The 16,085-nt window shown below is 55.0% G+C and overlaps 1 protein-coding gene across 1 annotated transcript in view; it reads right to left on the bottom strand.

Moving 5' to 3' along the window:
- LOC104129632 (E3 ubiquitin-protein ligase TRIM9) overlaps window positions 1-16,085 on the bottom strand; it is a gene marked incomplete at its 3' end in the record, with an annotated part of 92,870 nt that overhangs the window by 37,233 nt on the left and 39,552 nt on the right. Inside the window, exons 3-4 of the mRNA XM_035897985.1 lie at window positions 7,665-7,760; window positions 7,069-7,191 (exon numbers count right to left, since the gene is read on the bottom strand). Of these exons, the coding sequence (XP_035753878.1) occupies window positions 7,069-7,191; window positions 7,665-7,760 (219 nt within the window). The remainder of the gene's footprint in view (window positions 1-7,068; window positions 7,192-7,664; window positions 7,761-16,085) is intronic.

Below are 16,085 nucleotides of genomic sequence, written 5' to 3' on the forward strand. Positions count from 1 at the left end.
AGGGAGCTGGGGCACCCAGACGCCAGCCTCGGCTTTGCCCCTCTACCCTGCCCACTCCCCAGGGTGAGGTGAGGCCAGCGCCAGGCAGCTCCAGGCTGAGTAATTACCGAGCTTCCTGGCAGATTATCCCTGCTAATAAAGGTCTGGTCCAGAGTGGAAGTGCTTGCTGCAGGCTGCCACCGAGGCTACGTAAATCTTTATCCATGTGGGTGCAAACTGAGATACCAGCAATTCTATTTGAATGGAAGTAAGAGCTTTTTTTCCCCATTAAAGCTCATAAAGACCAGAACAGAGAGGCTGAGGAGTCTCCAGCCTTGGAGATTGGAGGCTGCCTGCCCTAGGGGCTCAGAAGGCACACCCAACGCAGCGGCTGCGGCTCTGTCCTTCAGCCCCAGGGATCCTGCCCTTCTGTAACTCCCTGATCCCCTTTGGGGCTCCAGCACCGATTCACCTGGAGAACTAAAGCCTGCAATGGCAGTTTAATTGCAGCATCTACACAGCAGGAGTCCAGGTTTCTCTTCACTAGCAACCGTTTTCAAGGCAAGATGAGGGATCTTTGGTTGGGACATAGTGGGGCTTTGTGGCTTTACAGCTTCTGCGCCCCGCACAAGAGAAATGGGACGCAGACAGGAACAGTGAGTCGATTTAATTAGGGAAATGAAAGGTTTAAAAAATAAGACATAAACATCTCCCACCCCTTTGAAGGCACGGTCCAAACCCAGTGGGGCCACCGAAGCCCACAGATTTTCCACATGGCCTTAGGCATCCTGTGGTTCTCCTCATGCATCAGGGATTCCCACTTCCTGGGGCACCTCAGCTCCCTGTTACCCCAGTAATGAAGAGTATTTCGATGGAGAAAGCGGAGAGCAAAGCTTGGAAGTTCCTCAAGCCTTTGACTCATGCAAGCAAACGAGTCTGTGTTGGGCTGAGGGGCAGCCTCAGGAAGCCTCAAAAGCCTTGCGGTCTTCACCAGATCGCCAGGAAAACCAGGCTGCCATAAATTCTGCATGGACGTAGACCAGTTTACAAACCTCTCCTGAAACTACACGGGTAACACAGTGGTGGCATCTTCTGGGAAAGGGCTAATGGCTCAGCTGGTGAGGGGATCTGGGCAGCTCCACGCATTTTGTTTGTGGTCTCTTTTATCAAATGCCTTTTTTCCTCTTTAGGCGCCAAAGGAGGCAACAACCAGAAGCTGGCTGCTAATTACAGTCTATAAAAAGGACTTTTGCTGTGCACTCACAGCAGTTCACTACTACCTTAAAATAGGAAATTTATTTCAAGAGCTTTTCTTCCCTGTAAGATGACATTAACTATAATTTACATTTTAATACAGCTCCTAGAAGGCAATAACATCTGCACTCATCTCTACTTAAATGTCTTCCTCACCTTCCTCCTCTTTTTAGTACTTGGTTAGATAACTGGTTTTCAAGGCACTCAACCTCACTTGAACCTCAGCTCCTCAGCGCCCGAGACAAGTCCTGCTGGGAATGTCACATGGAGGACACGGAGCCTTCTCACCCTGGGCACACCGTATGGTCACCTGCACGGCTGTGGGGACGGAGGGTGGCATTACGGGGAGCGGTGCTGCCGTGCTTCGCCGCAGCCCCGCAAATCCAGATGGAAAAATCCCAGATGGAAAAATCCCCAGGACAGATCCCGATGGTTTGACTGTGCTGAATCCCGCAATCACACGTCCTCTGAGCAGAGCATTTCCAGGTGGATGTTACCATGGTGACTTGCCTCTCGCTACTGGGAGGCTCAGGCCGGAGCTGGGAAAAGCCAAGCTGCTGCGTTAACAACCCCGTGCGATGCTGGAGCAGGCAGGTCCTGGAGCCTTGCACCCGCCCGTTTTGATCAAAGGCACCAGCAAGCACGGGAAGGTGCAATATGGAGACCTGGTCTCCAGTGCAGAGCCACTGGAGAACGTGGCACGTGGACAGATGCTACGGACAACAGTCTTGATGTCACTCTTCACCAAGTGGAAAGCTTGAGGGACATCAGAAAACCAGAGGCATCCCCTGCAGCCCGATCACAGGTCTGCAGAGCTCCTCAGCGCCCAGCTCTTGGTGCCAATGCCCTTCCCAAGGTCCACAGACATCGCAGCATGGAGAAAATAGTGCAGAGTATGGAGGGATTTGTAAGGAAAGCAGCGGTCTGATATCTGCATCTTCAGGAAATAACACACCTCGTGATGAGTTTACCTGACCTGCGCATCCTATCTGGTGTTTCCGTACAGAAATGGTACGGTACAGGAAACAAAACCTGTGCTTCTGTCCTGTTTCTCATCCTTTCACACCAGTCCTGATCACTTAATCCAATGGGGGACACCAAGTTCCCTTGGGCTTCCTGGAAAATCCTGACTGTAACCCCTGAAGAAGGGTCATGGACCAGCAATTCATTTCTGGAGATCTAGTGCCACGGACAGGAGCCCTTGGTGACAGTTTCCTATATAATCAGCTCCCTGGGTAAACGTGACAACCGCCATTTGCCTGCAAGGGCTCTGCAGCCAAAGCACCATGGTGAAATCACAGAGCAGAGGCACCCCATGACCTGAAGGCCAGAAGAAGGTCAGAATTGTCCACCACACTGTCAAAGCTTAAAGGAGGTGCACACAGAGCTCAGTCCATGTGTTCTGTGGACTAAGGAGAGATTTCTTCCCAGGACAACACTGCGGGGAAGCCTCTATGTCCCCTGCTCAAACTGACCTGGGCTGTAGGGCATCTTCCCTTGGAGAAGACCATACTGTTCCTTTGAAAACCAGGGCCAGCGATGAGGAGCAGGACAGACAAGGAAGTCTGTCCTAGAGGTGGAGCGGGCACCTGGCCCCACTGCTCCTCCAGATGTTATTTTTTAAAGCCTGTGTTCTTAATCTGAATCCAAGTGTAGCGGGAGGTTGGGGAAAGGCAGGGAAACGTCCCTCCCAAGTTCATTTCCTCCCAAACCTCTCTCCCTTCGCAGCAATTAGTGTTGGCCCACAGGCAGACCTGGATTTGTGCCTGCCTCCATGAAATATGTGTCAAGCCAAAGCAGGTCAATCCTGAAGCTGAGCCAAGCTCAACTCCGGGCGCCGCACAGGAATGGGAACTTGGGCTCCCCAGCAAAAGGCATCCATGGCACCGGGCCAGCCGGCAGGCTCTGTCCCCCCGTGCCTCTCCTCCTCACTTACACGGTGCCATTCCGTGCCATGATGGGCAACCTCCCAGCAGGCGGGAGGGATCGGCTGCAGCCAGGGTGCTGCGGCTCTGTGCCGGCTGCTGGAGCAACTGGTTTGGGTCTGAAAGGGTTCCTGGGTGGCACAGCTAAGTCTCACCTCCTCAGCTGACTTGCTCTGGGGACATGGCAGTGGCAAGTTTTTAGGCTAGACATTAGGAAAAAATTCTTCACTGAAAGGGTTGTCAGGCTCTGGAATGGGCTGCCCAGGGAGGTGGCCGAGTCCCCAATCCCTGGAGGGATTTAAAAGAAGGATAGATGAGGTGCTTAGGGACAGGGTTTAGTGGTGGGATGGCAGGGTTAGGTTAAAGGTTGGACTCAATGATCTTAAAGGTCTTTTCCAAACAAAGTGATTCTATGATTCTATTCTATGATTCAAGTGGACACACAGGCCAGGCTAGGATGCTTTGGGCTGGCCTCCTGTGGGAAGGGGTGAAGCTCTCACTGTAAGCCAGCAGCCAATGTTGTCCTGTCCTCATGTGAACATCAGCCAGGAGAAGCCCCACGGCCCTGCAGCAGGACTCACCGTGGGTCCAAACTCAGTGCAAAGTGAGTGCCAGGGCATGTGTAGAAAGAGACAGCGCCAAGCACGCAGCAGGAGACGAGGTGCGTAGGGCCAGGGTTTAGAATCATAGAATCATAGAATGTTTGGGGTTGGAAGGGACCCCTAGATGTCACCCAACCCAACCCCCCTGCAGAAGCAGGGACACCTGTAACCAGATCAGGTTGCTCACAGCCCCGTCCAACCTTGAATGTTCCCAGGGATGGGGCCTCCACCCCCTCTCTGGGCAACCTGTTCCAGTGTTTCACCACCCTCATTGTAAAGAATTTCTTCCTTATACCTAGCCTAAACCTACCCTGGTTTAGTTTAAAACCATCACCCCTTGTCCTGTCACAGCTGGCCCTGCTAAAAAGATTTTCCCCATCTTTCCTATGGGCCCCCTTTAGGTACTGAAAGGCCGCAATCAGGTCTCCCTGCAGCCTTCTCTTCTCCAGGCTGTGGAAAAGCAGGGTTAGGGGAACGGTTGGGCTTGATGATCTTGAAGGTCTTTTCCAACCTAAATGATTCCATGATTCTATGATTCTGTGCTGCTGCAGACGGGGCGGGCAGTGGTGGGGAGGGAGGTGGCCCCTCTGCCGCACACCCTGCCTGACACCCCGGAGGATTCCTGCTCCTTCTGCAACACCTCCAGTGTTCCAGACCCGCAGGGAGAAAGCTGGGGGCTTTGTTATCCCCCCCAGCCAGCCCCAGCCTCTGGCAGGGGGGGGATGTCCCATCGGGAGGCAGCTGCTCCGGGCACAATGCTGCTTCCCATTCATGTCTCGTTGCGTTCCCCTGACCCTTTGAGCGAGGCCGGCCCAGTCTGCGCCCAGCTGGGGCTGCAGGTGCTGCCTTTCATGGAATCACAGAAGCATTCAGGTTGGAAAAGACCTTTAAGATCATCAAGCCCAACCATTCCCCTAACCCTGCCATCCCACCACTAAACCCTGGCCCTAAGCACCTCATCTGCCCGGCTTTTAAATCCCCCCAGAGATGGGGACTCGACCCCTTCCCTGGGCAGCCCCTTCCAGTGCTTGACAGCCCTTTGGGGAAGGAAGTTTTGCCAATGTCCAACCTAAACCTGCCCTGGCACAACTTGAGGCTGTTCCCTCTCATCCTAAAGGCTGTTTCCTTTGCCCAGGGGGTTCCTTGGAGAGGGCAAAGGGGAAACAGCCCCACGTGGCAATGACCTGGGCAGCCCCTTCCCCTGGGTGACAGAGCACATGGGGACAGTAGCAGTGCCAGGGACGGGGGCGCAGGGGACCAGGCTGCAGGGCTGGTGGTGAACACTCACCCCGGTGGCCTGGTGTGGCTGGGGGACCCTGTGCATGCACAAGGAGGACAGCAGGGAGGTACCCAACAGGACTGAGACTCTCCTGCATCCCATCCTGTCTGCGGCTTGTGAAAGCGGGCAAGACCCTCTCCGTCCCTGTCCCCAAGCCAGAGGGGAAGGATGTGCGTGCATCTGGGCTGTGAGCTGAGGCTGCGTGTCCCAGCCTGACGATGCTGAAGCCCTGGGAAGCAAATCTCAGTGTGCAAGACCCTAGCTGGCACGTGGGTGGGTCAGCACTGTGTGACTCTCCCCGTACAAGGCTAAGGCCAAGGCAGCACAGCTACATTTATTACTTACCTCCCCGTCATCTGTGTCCCCCTGCCAAGAATTGAATGGGAAAATCAAGTCATTTCAGGCTAAAAATCTGACCAACACTCCACAGGCTGCAGAGCAGAAGGGAGCAGCTTCTGGATGTTAAACACCAGCTGCTGTGATGCTGCTGCTAACTGGATGGAGGCTCATGTGCCACGGAGCCCTTCCTGCCCATGCCCTTCCCACGGCGCGTGGGGAGCTGCAAGAGCTTGGTCCTTCAGGGAGGGAGGCTCGAGGGCTGATTTTAACAGAGTCCTGTCTGAAACCCAGGGGCTGTTTCTTCTTTTAAGGGTCAGGCCTCCTAATGACAAAGCCCAGCTGGTATCAAGGGTGGATGGGGGTGGGATGTACGTGTGTACCTGTTGGGGGGACAGGCAATATGGTAAGGGCAAGCAATGGGATGCAGTTCCCTTCCTCCAGCCAAAAAGTGAAAGGCCTCCGTGGGTTGTGCTGAGCAGGGAAATTGCTTTGTGCTGCCCAGCTTTGTGAGAGTTTAATTAACCGTGCCCTGAAGGGGAACAGGGAAAGAGAGCCCACCAGGCAGTGACGGTCCTCTCTGTGCCTAGAAGACAGGCTGGCAGCGTGGCATGGCTGTTTGGGCTTGAGCTTTATTGTCAGACACCGAGCACTGGTGCTGGGCTTGGTCCCACAAAACTGCTATTGTCCATCTCCCGATGGAAACACTCTCAAGCCCTCGTGTTGCGGTGCAGGCAGAACGGAGACTGGTGGCTTTCTCCCTCATTTTAGGCAAGTCCAGGAATCCCCTTCGAGCCTCCTGAATGGCCCAAAGCAAGACTGGGGGGATGCAAGTGGAGCCAGAGAGGAGATACAGGTGCTTCTAGCCCAAACACTGAAATGTCCTTGGAAGAGGGACACTGGAAACACGAAATGATGTTGGTGTCAAATCCCTCAGCTGACCTGTATCAGCGATGGTCAGGGTGCAACTACCTTGTCCAACAGATACTGGGCACTGCTATGCCCGTTCCACCAGTCCCCAGTGAGATTTGGCCCTTTGCTTCCCTTCTCAGCCCCAAACCAGCTGAAAAGACACGGTGTAGTGAACTGCAGGAACGACATAAGCCAGGAGCCCATTTTCACAGCTGACCTCAACGCTCACATCTAGAGCTGCATCTCAGCTCCCCCAGTGCCAACAAGTCACCTCTCTCAGTGCAAGCATCACCTTGGGGCCACGAGGTGCTCACCAAGCACAGAAAACAGAGCAATCCCTGCTCCTGCCTGAGGATGAAAGAGGTACACCAAGTACCCCAGGACTTCAGCTGAAGCCAGCAGAAGTTACAGGCACTCAACATCCTGCAGAACCATCCAGTAGCAACACGGAACATGAACGAGGTCCGTTTCCAGCCTGTGGATGCTGTACACATGACCTAATGACTACTGTTTGGCCCAATAATGGGGTAATTCAGTGGGAACCACCACCTGGAGGAAGCAGCGCTTTGCTCAGGGTCCATCACGCTGGGAACGGGTTGGGCACCTGCAGCAAAACGGAATGCAGCTAACGTGAAAAGCCAGGCGAGTGGCTTTCCAGTGACCCTCCCCTCTCCTCCCTCAGCGCTTCACCCCAACAAACAGCATCATGGTCCTCGTCCCTATTTGGTGCCAACTCTGCAGAAAGCTCTCTGCCCACCCCAGCCGGTGGGTAAGGGCTCACCTTCAGCTTGTGCTCGTGCTCCTTGTTGACCCGGGACAGCAGCTGGGCTTTCCTTCGGTTGAGGGCGTCAATGAGGGCGTCACACTGGGCCACCAGGCAGGCCTCGAACTCCACGCTGTTCTCCTGCGGGGCAGAGCAGAGCATCACAGCCCAGGGTACATCTCCATTTCAATTGGGAAACCTGTTTTTTGTTTTTTTTATGATACCACATGGGCCACTTTTGTACGTGCATCTGCATCACTGCAACGCACAAATCCATACCCTTAGCACGTGGGGTGCTTACACCTTTGGCTCATGGCAAATGTGGTGGTGGCAGGTGAGGAACAGGTTTGGTCCATGCTGCCACATCCTTGGATCTGCCTATGGCAGAGATGGGAAGGGCGGGGGTCTCTGCTGCTCACTCCATGGCACAGGCAGCTTTGGGAGCAGCAGTTTTTGGGAGGGTTGCGGGGGGTAATAGGAAAAGGCAGGTGCTGATTGTGGGCCCCTTTGGGAGAGGCACCCACCAAACCAAGCCGGGGAGATGGGGCAGAGGATTGCAGAGAGCAGCTCATTCCCATGGGAAGGGGCTGCTCCTCTGCCAGGAGACACAGTACCTGGATTTGCTGCACCATGTTGCGGAGTTGGACCAGGAACTCTTTTGCTTCCTTGGCTCTGTCTGACAAGCCGTTGAGGGCCTGGGAAAGCTGGCTCTGCAGGGGGGGAAGAAAGAACAGGGTCATTTCCATGTCCTAGACTCACCCTTGTGCTGGAGGAGCTGATGCGTGTGTGATTTGGGCTGGGGATGGACTGCAGACCAGCGCTGCCCACCCGGGGTGTGCAGCCTTCAGCAACCCACGAGGTGTCCAGCCTCTGCCGCCCTGAGCGTGAAGGAGAGGAAAAGGAGGAGGAGCCGTCATCATGGATGCCCTGGGTTTGGGAAGCAGATATTCAGTGTCTGCCTCCTCCACAGGCTTCCCTGGGTGATCAGAGACAAGCCACATCCATCCCGGGTCTCAAAACGAGCCAGGCAATACCTCCCCGGGATCTGTGCTCTCCAGGGAGCCAGACACCAAAAATCCTGTAGGATCTGACCCATGTCTGCTGAGGGTGATCAGCAAAAGGGCACGGGTCAGGCCACCCGAACCAGACTAAAAATCTCCCAATCCCTCCTGAAAGCTAAGGTAGAGCAGGGTGCTCCACCACCACGCATCATGCCTGCACACCCAGAGCCTGCTCCAGCCCGTGCCGAGCTGAGCTGCATAACCCGGTAATAATAATGATCATGGCTTGTGCTTTTTCATTTTCCTGGTGCTTTCCAAACATTAACTCCAGAATCTTCCCCTTTTGCTGTGATTTCAGGAAGAGTTATTAAGAGCTAGGCAAATCACCCGTGACCATTTACCTCTGGGAGAGATTTTGCCTCTTTCATGGGCTGCAAAATGCCTGCAAACGCCACGCAGGTTTTGAGGTGTGATCTTTCTTTGTGGCAGACAGAAAAAGGGGACCCAGAAGATGGCTGATGTCCCCAAAATCTCCAAAAACCTAAGGTGACCATACCTCCCATGGTCAGGATGCTGGCACCTGCCCTGTTGTGCCATGCTCCCCCGACCGCCAGCGCCGGGAGAGGGGAGCAAAGGGAGTGATGGTGCAGAAGGGATGCGAGGTCAACGGAGCGCAGCGCCCGCTGAGATGGTGCGGGGCTGAAATTGAGAAAAAAAAAAAGAATTGCTATCGAAGAGAACGAGGGAACAAACAAATGGCAACCATTTAATGGCCCAGAAAATGACCTTACTGCTGCTTCCCCGGGAGATGTTAATATAACCCTAGTGATTTCTGCATTTCCTTTGTAATTTATCGTCCCCGAGTCGTTAGGATGTGGAGCTAATCAGCGAATGCATCTCTAATAAAAATAGGGTTGCTAAGTCAGCTCAGCAGGGCCTCCCCATCCCTCCTCCTTCCCCTCCCCGAGCGAAGGCTGGAGGAGAGCCGAGGTCGGAGCCCGAGCTGCTCCCCGCCGCGTTGCCCCCCACACCGCCGGGATGACCCAGCCCTGCCTTGTCCCCTCCACTGCGCCCCTGCAAAAGCCTCCGCCGCCCTGCCCCACGCTTGCCCTCCACAGCCCACGCACGGCTCCAGCCCACCCAGATTTAGGAAGACGTCTTAAGCCCGGCAAGGTGGTTTGCTGAGAACTGAACGTCTTCGATAACGCAGGCAATTAATAGAGAAAATCAGCGGGAGTTTGTTATGTTTACAAGCTCCTCATTAAAATTGCAGCACGGTGGGTTTTTTCCTTGAATAAAGTCTTTTTAAGGCTTTTTTTTTTTCTATCAACATACATTTCAGAAAGGGGATCTTCTTATCAACGTAACTGAGGCTTTCCCAATGGGAAATGTGCTCTTCAAGTATAAATAAGAGCTCAGCATGCCAGCGTGCACTGTCCCCGTGCGGCTCCTTCACCCCAGCCACCCCCAGACTCACAGCACGACGGCTTCCATGGCCCAGCCCCAAAAAGTCCACAAAAAGATGGTCCATCTCCTTCAGAGCCTCCCTCCTCGAGGTCTTACGCTGCATCCCCCTCCTCAGCTCAGCCCTTCCCTCTGCTCGAGACGTTCTCGGTGCCACCAGCGTCTGCGAGCAAGAGGCAGGTTTACGAACTAGTTGGGAAACTTTTTTTTTTTTTTGACCATCATCAGGTTGATGAGGTGCACAGCAGACACCCTGCCCCGTCCCTCGTCCCCGACACGGAGAACATCTGCCCAGCCCTCCCGCTGCATCCCTGCTGCTTACGGCAAGAGTCACCCTGCTGGGGAGTGAGAGCTGCAAGCCATCACGATTAGCCCATTAAACAAGGTTAATTAATGCTATACGACAACGGAGCGCGTATGGGAATGTGCGCAGGGACTTGCGGCCGTGCCTGAATATATTCATTAAGGGCTGCGCTGCAGGCGCAGTGACAACGTAATTCATACGCCACAGAAAAACAAAGTCCTCCTGGTTTCTGTTATTATGTTGATAAGTCAGAGGCTGCAGAGAGAAATTAAATGACTGATTGGGTCCATAAATTCTACAGGTACCTTCCATGACCCTTGGAGCAAACCTAAGCTTTAATGCAACCGGTCACGTCAGAGAAGGATTTAATCACCGGACATGGAAGGCAGAGTCACGCGTTTCCCACAAGCGTGCGATCTACATGGAGGGAGCAGGAGATGGAGGCTCAGGAGGACTTGGAAGGACCTCAAGCCCTGTCTCCTACAGCTGCTGTACCGGGAAACAAGATGCTGTTAATATTTTTGACACATGCTGGAGGAATTTCCCCTCCCTGAAAAATGCTGGAACGTTGCACTTTGCATCTCCGTGTGGAAACAAATCTTTGGGGGCCTCTCGGGGCCAGGAGCCCCGCTCTGAGGACCACTGTCCCCTCGCAGAGCAGGGGATGGTGGATGGAGATCTAGCGTTCTCCAGCATGCAGGGGGCCAGCCAGCTCGTACGGACTGGACCAGAGCAGAGTCACACTCCCAGCCAGCCCAGGCAGGGGAATTAATGAGTGTGAAATGAAGAAAATCCCATTTAGTGGTGTCTTAAAATCGAGTGAATTTGTTCTTTGCAGAGAGCTGGCCTCTTTTTCAATGCTCTTGTTTCAAGGCAGTAAGAAGAGACCTCTGTAATTCACATTAGCATTAATGGGAGGCTAAGCATTTAAATCTCCGTCCCCAGAGAACTCAGGAGAGAATCCATCCCCTCTTTGTGCTCGCTAATAGCTCTGTAACCCTTCTTCCCAGGCACAGCGACAAAGGGATTTCTGTCACTCTCTGATTCTCCCTTGTCCCAGAGCACGGGTGAGCACAGTCGGGTGCAGAAGGCTGGTGCCTCCGCAGGGCTGAGCAGGCTCCAAGAAATGGAGAAAAGCACCATTTTAAACTCCGCATCGCCTCTCACACAGAATCCCAGAATGGCAAGGGGTGGAAGGGACCTCAGGAGATCATCTAGTCCAACCCCCCTGCTAAAGCAGGTTCTCCTAGAGCATGTTACACAGGACTTCGCCCAGGCGGGCTCTTGGATGGAGCTGGTCTGGTTCTCCTCCTGTATAACCCAGCTGCCAGCAATGAAGGGCCTCCAGGTTTACCTTGTGGTGAGGAGGGAGCTGAGCCTGTTATTTTAGGAGGCAGTGGGTCCTGCTTGGCATTGGATGCTGGATTTGTGGAGCCGGCTCTGTGTGACAGCTCCATCTGGCATTCCGGGGGAAACCTGAAGTTGGCTAGCATTGGCCACCAACAAGAGCAAGGAACGGTCGCTCTTGTTTCAAACCCCAACTCGCTTGAAGGCTCTGATGCCAGAGAAGGCACCTGGAGTACTTGGGAGAGACGCCAGTCCCCTTCTCTGCTCAGCGGAGAGGGGGGCTCCTCCGCAAGCCAAAACCCAACTGCGAGCCCCTCTCCCCGTGCCCCTGCCCGCCCAGGAGCTGTGCAGCTCTGCGCTGCTTGCCCCCAGCCCGCAAGGGCTGCTCCCACGTGCAGGAGAGCTCGCGTGTGGTGGTGAAAAGTCACGAACTCAAACGAGACGAAGAAAGGACATTCCTGCCCAAGGTCAGGCCAAACATGCACTCCACTGCAGCACCTCCTGTACGACGGCGCTCTTCCAGCCCCCAGCAGTTCACAGCTCAGCAACCTTGTGAGGCTGGCATGGCTTTCACGTAGCCCATGTAAACCCCCTTGGATTCCTCTTCCACAGAACTGTCCTCTCTCCTCATGGACCAACATAAGCTTTCTATCACCCCCAAGGTCCTAGGAGAGCAAGAGAGTTCACAGCTTAAGGTTTATGGTTGAACTCAAAGATCTTAAAGGTCTTTTCCAAACTAAATGATTTGATGATTCTAAGTGCGTGCCCTGTGAAAGCCACCTCCTCCACTGCAGCCCATGCCTGCTTCAAAGGCCATTTGCACCCGAGGCTTCAGATGACAGCCACAGATGGGCTAGGTGCTCCCTGTCACCCCAGGACAGAAAACTCGCCCCAAAAGAGCTCTTGGCATTACACTGAGAGCCCAGTACCTGCTGTGACATCCCAAGTGTTGCAACCAGCTCCTGTTTCTTCTCTCCTTCCAACCAAGTCATCTTGCAGCCAGTTCCTCTGCTGGAGCATCCATAGGTAAAAGAAGAGGAATAAGCCACGGCAAGGAAAGATGCTGTTCCCAGCTATCCTGCTTGTACCCTCAAAAGGACGAGGAGCTGTCACAGATGCTGAAGTCATGCGCTGCGTTCTTTTAATTAAAGCATAAGACCTACGGCCTCTGAATCTTGAGGCAACCTCTGTATGTGATGCCTGACTAATTAAAATGGGATGTTTAATTAAAACTTGCATTCAGTCAGCAAGTTGATGAAGCTAAACTGCTGCTAATTGGCTTTTAGCTCCAGTCATGAGAGCCTGACTTTTGGATTCAACCCTGCCCAAGAAGAGAAACCAGAAGCTCTGCCTAGAGCTGCAGCCTGGGCTGAACCTCCCCCTTGAGACAGGAGCCTGCACCGCGAGGCGAGGGGGGACCAGACCGGGCAGTGCTGTGTCCTGGGGTCCTGCGAAGGGCTGGTCCTCACGGGAGATGGGCCACCGTGGGGAGCTGGCTGTGCCCTGTGCTGCCAAGGAGCCTCCCGATCCACCCCAGGGGAGGCTCCTTCATGAGCCCGCTCCCAGCAATGATAAATGCCAAAATGGAATCACGCCCTCATCCTCCTCCTTGCCCCTCCTTTGCCCACCTGGCAATCACTTCAGTTGCTCCTGCTGGGCCTGCTCCGGGGCTGACTTAGCATCACTGATAGGTGTTGACTCCTAAAACCCCCGGCTGCTCTCCAGCAACACCCCTTCGCCCGCTGGCCGCGCTGCCTCTGCTCCCACTGAACATTCCAGACCCCCTCCCCGTTTCCCTTGCACACATCCCCAAACCGTAGCAGTGGTCCCCGCATACTTTGATGAAGTAAACAAGCCTGAAAGCTACTCAGAAACAGCCCTATTTGATCCCTGCTCACAGACAGCAGCTTCTAGAGCTCCAGCAGCCCGCCAGCTCCTAATGCACACGACGTGATGTGGCACTTGCTACCTGCGTGCACGTAAGGAGACCTCTTCCCAAAAATGCCTTACACCTCTGCAGCTACGGCTATCAAACCTGAACCTCCTCAGAGGTCCTCTCCTCTTCTCCTCCCTTCTGTTCTGCTAAGCCCGGTCCCCTAAAATCACACTGGAAATGGAGATGTGCGGCAGATGGTGGGTTACACCCCGAGGCAACCTCATCCCGTGCCCAAAAGGTAAAATTGTTGCAGCCCACTCGGTCTCTGCGTGCTGACCCCCCGGGCACCTTTGGAGGGCAATCAGGCAGGAAACAGCCTTGAAAGCTGGAGAGCAGCGCTTGCTCCCAGGCCCACCCTGGCACGCCTCTGGCAGGGACGCAGCGTAGGTACAGGCGACTGATGCTCTGTGTCCGCAGGGTGAGCAAAGCCGGACCACCTTAGCTGTTATTAACGTGCATCAACAAGGGCATCACCAGCAGGGGTAAAGAAGTCATCATCCCACTCTGCCCAGTGCTGGTCAGGCCACACCTGGAATCCTGGGTACAGATCTGGTCCCTGCTGTACAAAAAAATGTGGACAGGCTGGAGGGGTCCAGAGCAGGGCCACCAAGGTGATCCAAGGGCTGGGAAGCCTCTCTCAGCCGTATGGGGATGGGCCGGGGGGGGTGGGGTTGTTGAGCAAAGGAGGCTCAGAGGGGATCTCATCCCCACGTACCAGTACCTAAGGGGTGGCTGCAAGGAAGATGGAGACTCCCTTTTCACCAGGAGTCGCATGGAGAGGACAAGGGGGCATGGACACCAGTTGCTCTTGGGGAGGTTCCGATTGGACATGAAAGGGAAATTTTTCCCCGTGAGAAGAGTCACCCACTGGAATAATCTTCCCGGGGGAGGGGTTGACACTGCCACCTTGGACACTTTGAAGCCTCAGCTGGACAGGGTGCTGGGCCATCTTGTCTAGGCTGTGGTCTTGCCCAGAAAGGTTGGACCAGATGATCCCTGACGTCCCTTCCAACCTGGGATTCCATGATTCTGTGATTCTAACTGTAACTCTGAGCCAAGGCTGGCGACAGAGTGTGGTTCTGAATGACCCCTCTCCAAACACCGCACCATTCTGCTGCTGTGCATTTGAGATTGGTCCAGCTCCGGTTTTCCTGGCTTCCCATGAGAAGGATGCGCTCTCAGCCTGACATAAAGCTGCAAATAAAGGAACAGACGGAAGAGCCTATGCTTGTCAGCAGGACACACGCCCACAGAGCCAGGTTTGTGAGCAAAGCTCCCGGGAGCAAACCACAGGCTAGAAATGAACCCTTAGGAACGGGGACGCTACAGACAACGGGGGGAGCAAGGGATGGGGAGGCAGCGATGGCTACCACTGCATACGGGGGGCCTTGGTACTCCTATGCCGGAGAAATTGGGGTGTGGAGGAGGAAGATGAAATGTAAACTGTTAAGATAGAGCAGCCCTTGGGAGAGGAGGCCCCCGCGGGGAGTGTGCCTCAGGGCTGGGCTGCTCCTGCTGCCTCTGCAGCAGCCTGGAGGGCAGCTGGGGTCTGCAAAGCAGATGATCCTCCTCACGTGCAAGGCGGGCTGGCTCTCGGGGGCAGCAGGCATCTGCAGAGCGGATTATCTCTGGGGCAATTTGTATTGACATAAGAGTTCATTCCAGGGCCTGCAGAGGGGCCCCCACATCTCTGGTAGAGGCAGAGGTGCCACTACACCTGCCACTATTAATCCAAGACCCTGATGGGTCCTCCTGGGGGAAGCACGCAGCCCTTTGCCTCTGTAACGCTGGGAAAACCCCAGGCAGAACCGGAGAGGGGAGGTACAAGCACCTGGCAGGGGAGGTCACCTGAGATGGGGACACTTTGGGGTGTCTCGCCTCCACGGTGGTGGCACCCACAAGGATCCCCAGCCCTGGATGGAGCGCAGGTGAGTTACAGCTTTTTCAGTGCAAATTGTGAGGGATGCGGTAGGTTTGGGATGCCCAAAGGGTCCAACGCTGCAGAGCACCCAGCCCTCAACCTACCTGCAGTGTTGAGGGCACTCAGTGCCCAGCAGCAGCAGCAGCAGCTGAGGGTGCTCAGCATCCCCGGGGACACAGACTGTGTTTTGTGTGCAGGGAATTTTCCTCCTGCAAGCCTTCACCTTGCTCTCATCTTCTACCATTTTCCCTTGTCCCCATGAAGCAACTCATGCATGCCACCCAAAGCTGGCAGGGGGAAGCCCCACTCCAGAAGGGACTGTGGACCAACCCAGGACGGAGGCACTGAAGAATTCAGCTGGGAAAAACCCCTCATGCCCCCTCTGCCAGGCAGACAGGCTGTCTGCAGCCCTGCCGTGAGCTGGGGGTGGTGATGCAGCAGGTTTTGCCCCATGCCAAGCCCATTGCCAGCTGGTAGGATTCTGTTAAATCCACTTATTTTCTGATAGCATTGATAACAGAGCAGCAAAGCCGTTCTGGGTGCTGCAGCGCAGAGCAGAAATCACTGCCAATCCCGGCAGCATCAGAGCTGGAGGCCTTATCAGCTCAGCCCAGGTTGGTTTTATTTATTCCTGCCCGCCCCAAGTCATTGTGCAGCCAGGTGAAATCTTGGGCACGCATCTGTCCTCCCCTGCAATAGGGAGCTGCTGCAGGGTTAATGGTGTTTGCTGGGTCTGGGGAGGGCCGGGCATGGCAGGGTCCCCAGGAGCAGCACTTGGGGCGTCCCTGCGAAGGGCGAGCCCCGAGAGCTCAGGTCAGACGGGGCAAGCCCAGTCTTGTTCAGCTTGTTCAACAGTGACCCGGGCGAGGGGACAGAGCGTGCCCTCAGCAAGGTCGCTGGTGACACCAAGCTGGGAGGAGGGGCCGATACCCGGGAAGGCTGCGCTGCCATCCAGCGGGACCCGGGCAGGCTGGAGAGTTGGGCGGAGAGGAACCTGGGGGAGTTCAACACGGGCAAGTGTCGGGTGGTGCACCTGGGGGGGGTGAACCCCAGGCACCAGCA

This window comes from Egretta garzetta, unplaced genomic scaffold (assembly GCF_000687185.1).
Source record: "Egretta garzetta isolate BGI_Z169 unplaced genomic scaffold, ASM68718v1 scaffold1077, whole genome shotgun sequence".
In the NCBI taxonomy this organism is placed as follows: domain Eukaryota; kingdom Metazoa; phylum Chordata; class Aves; order Pelecaniformes; family Ardeidae; genus Egretta; species Egretta garzetta.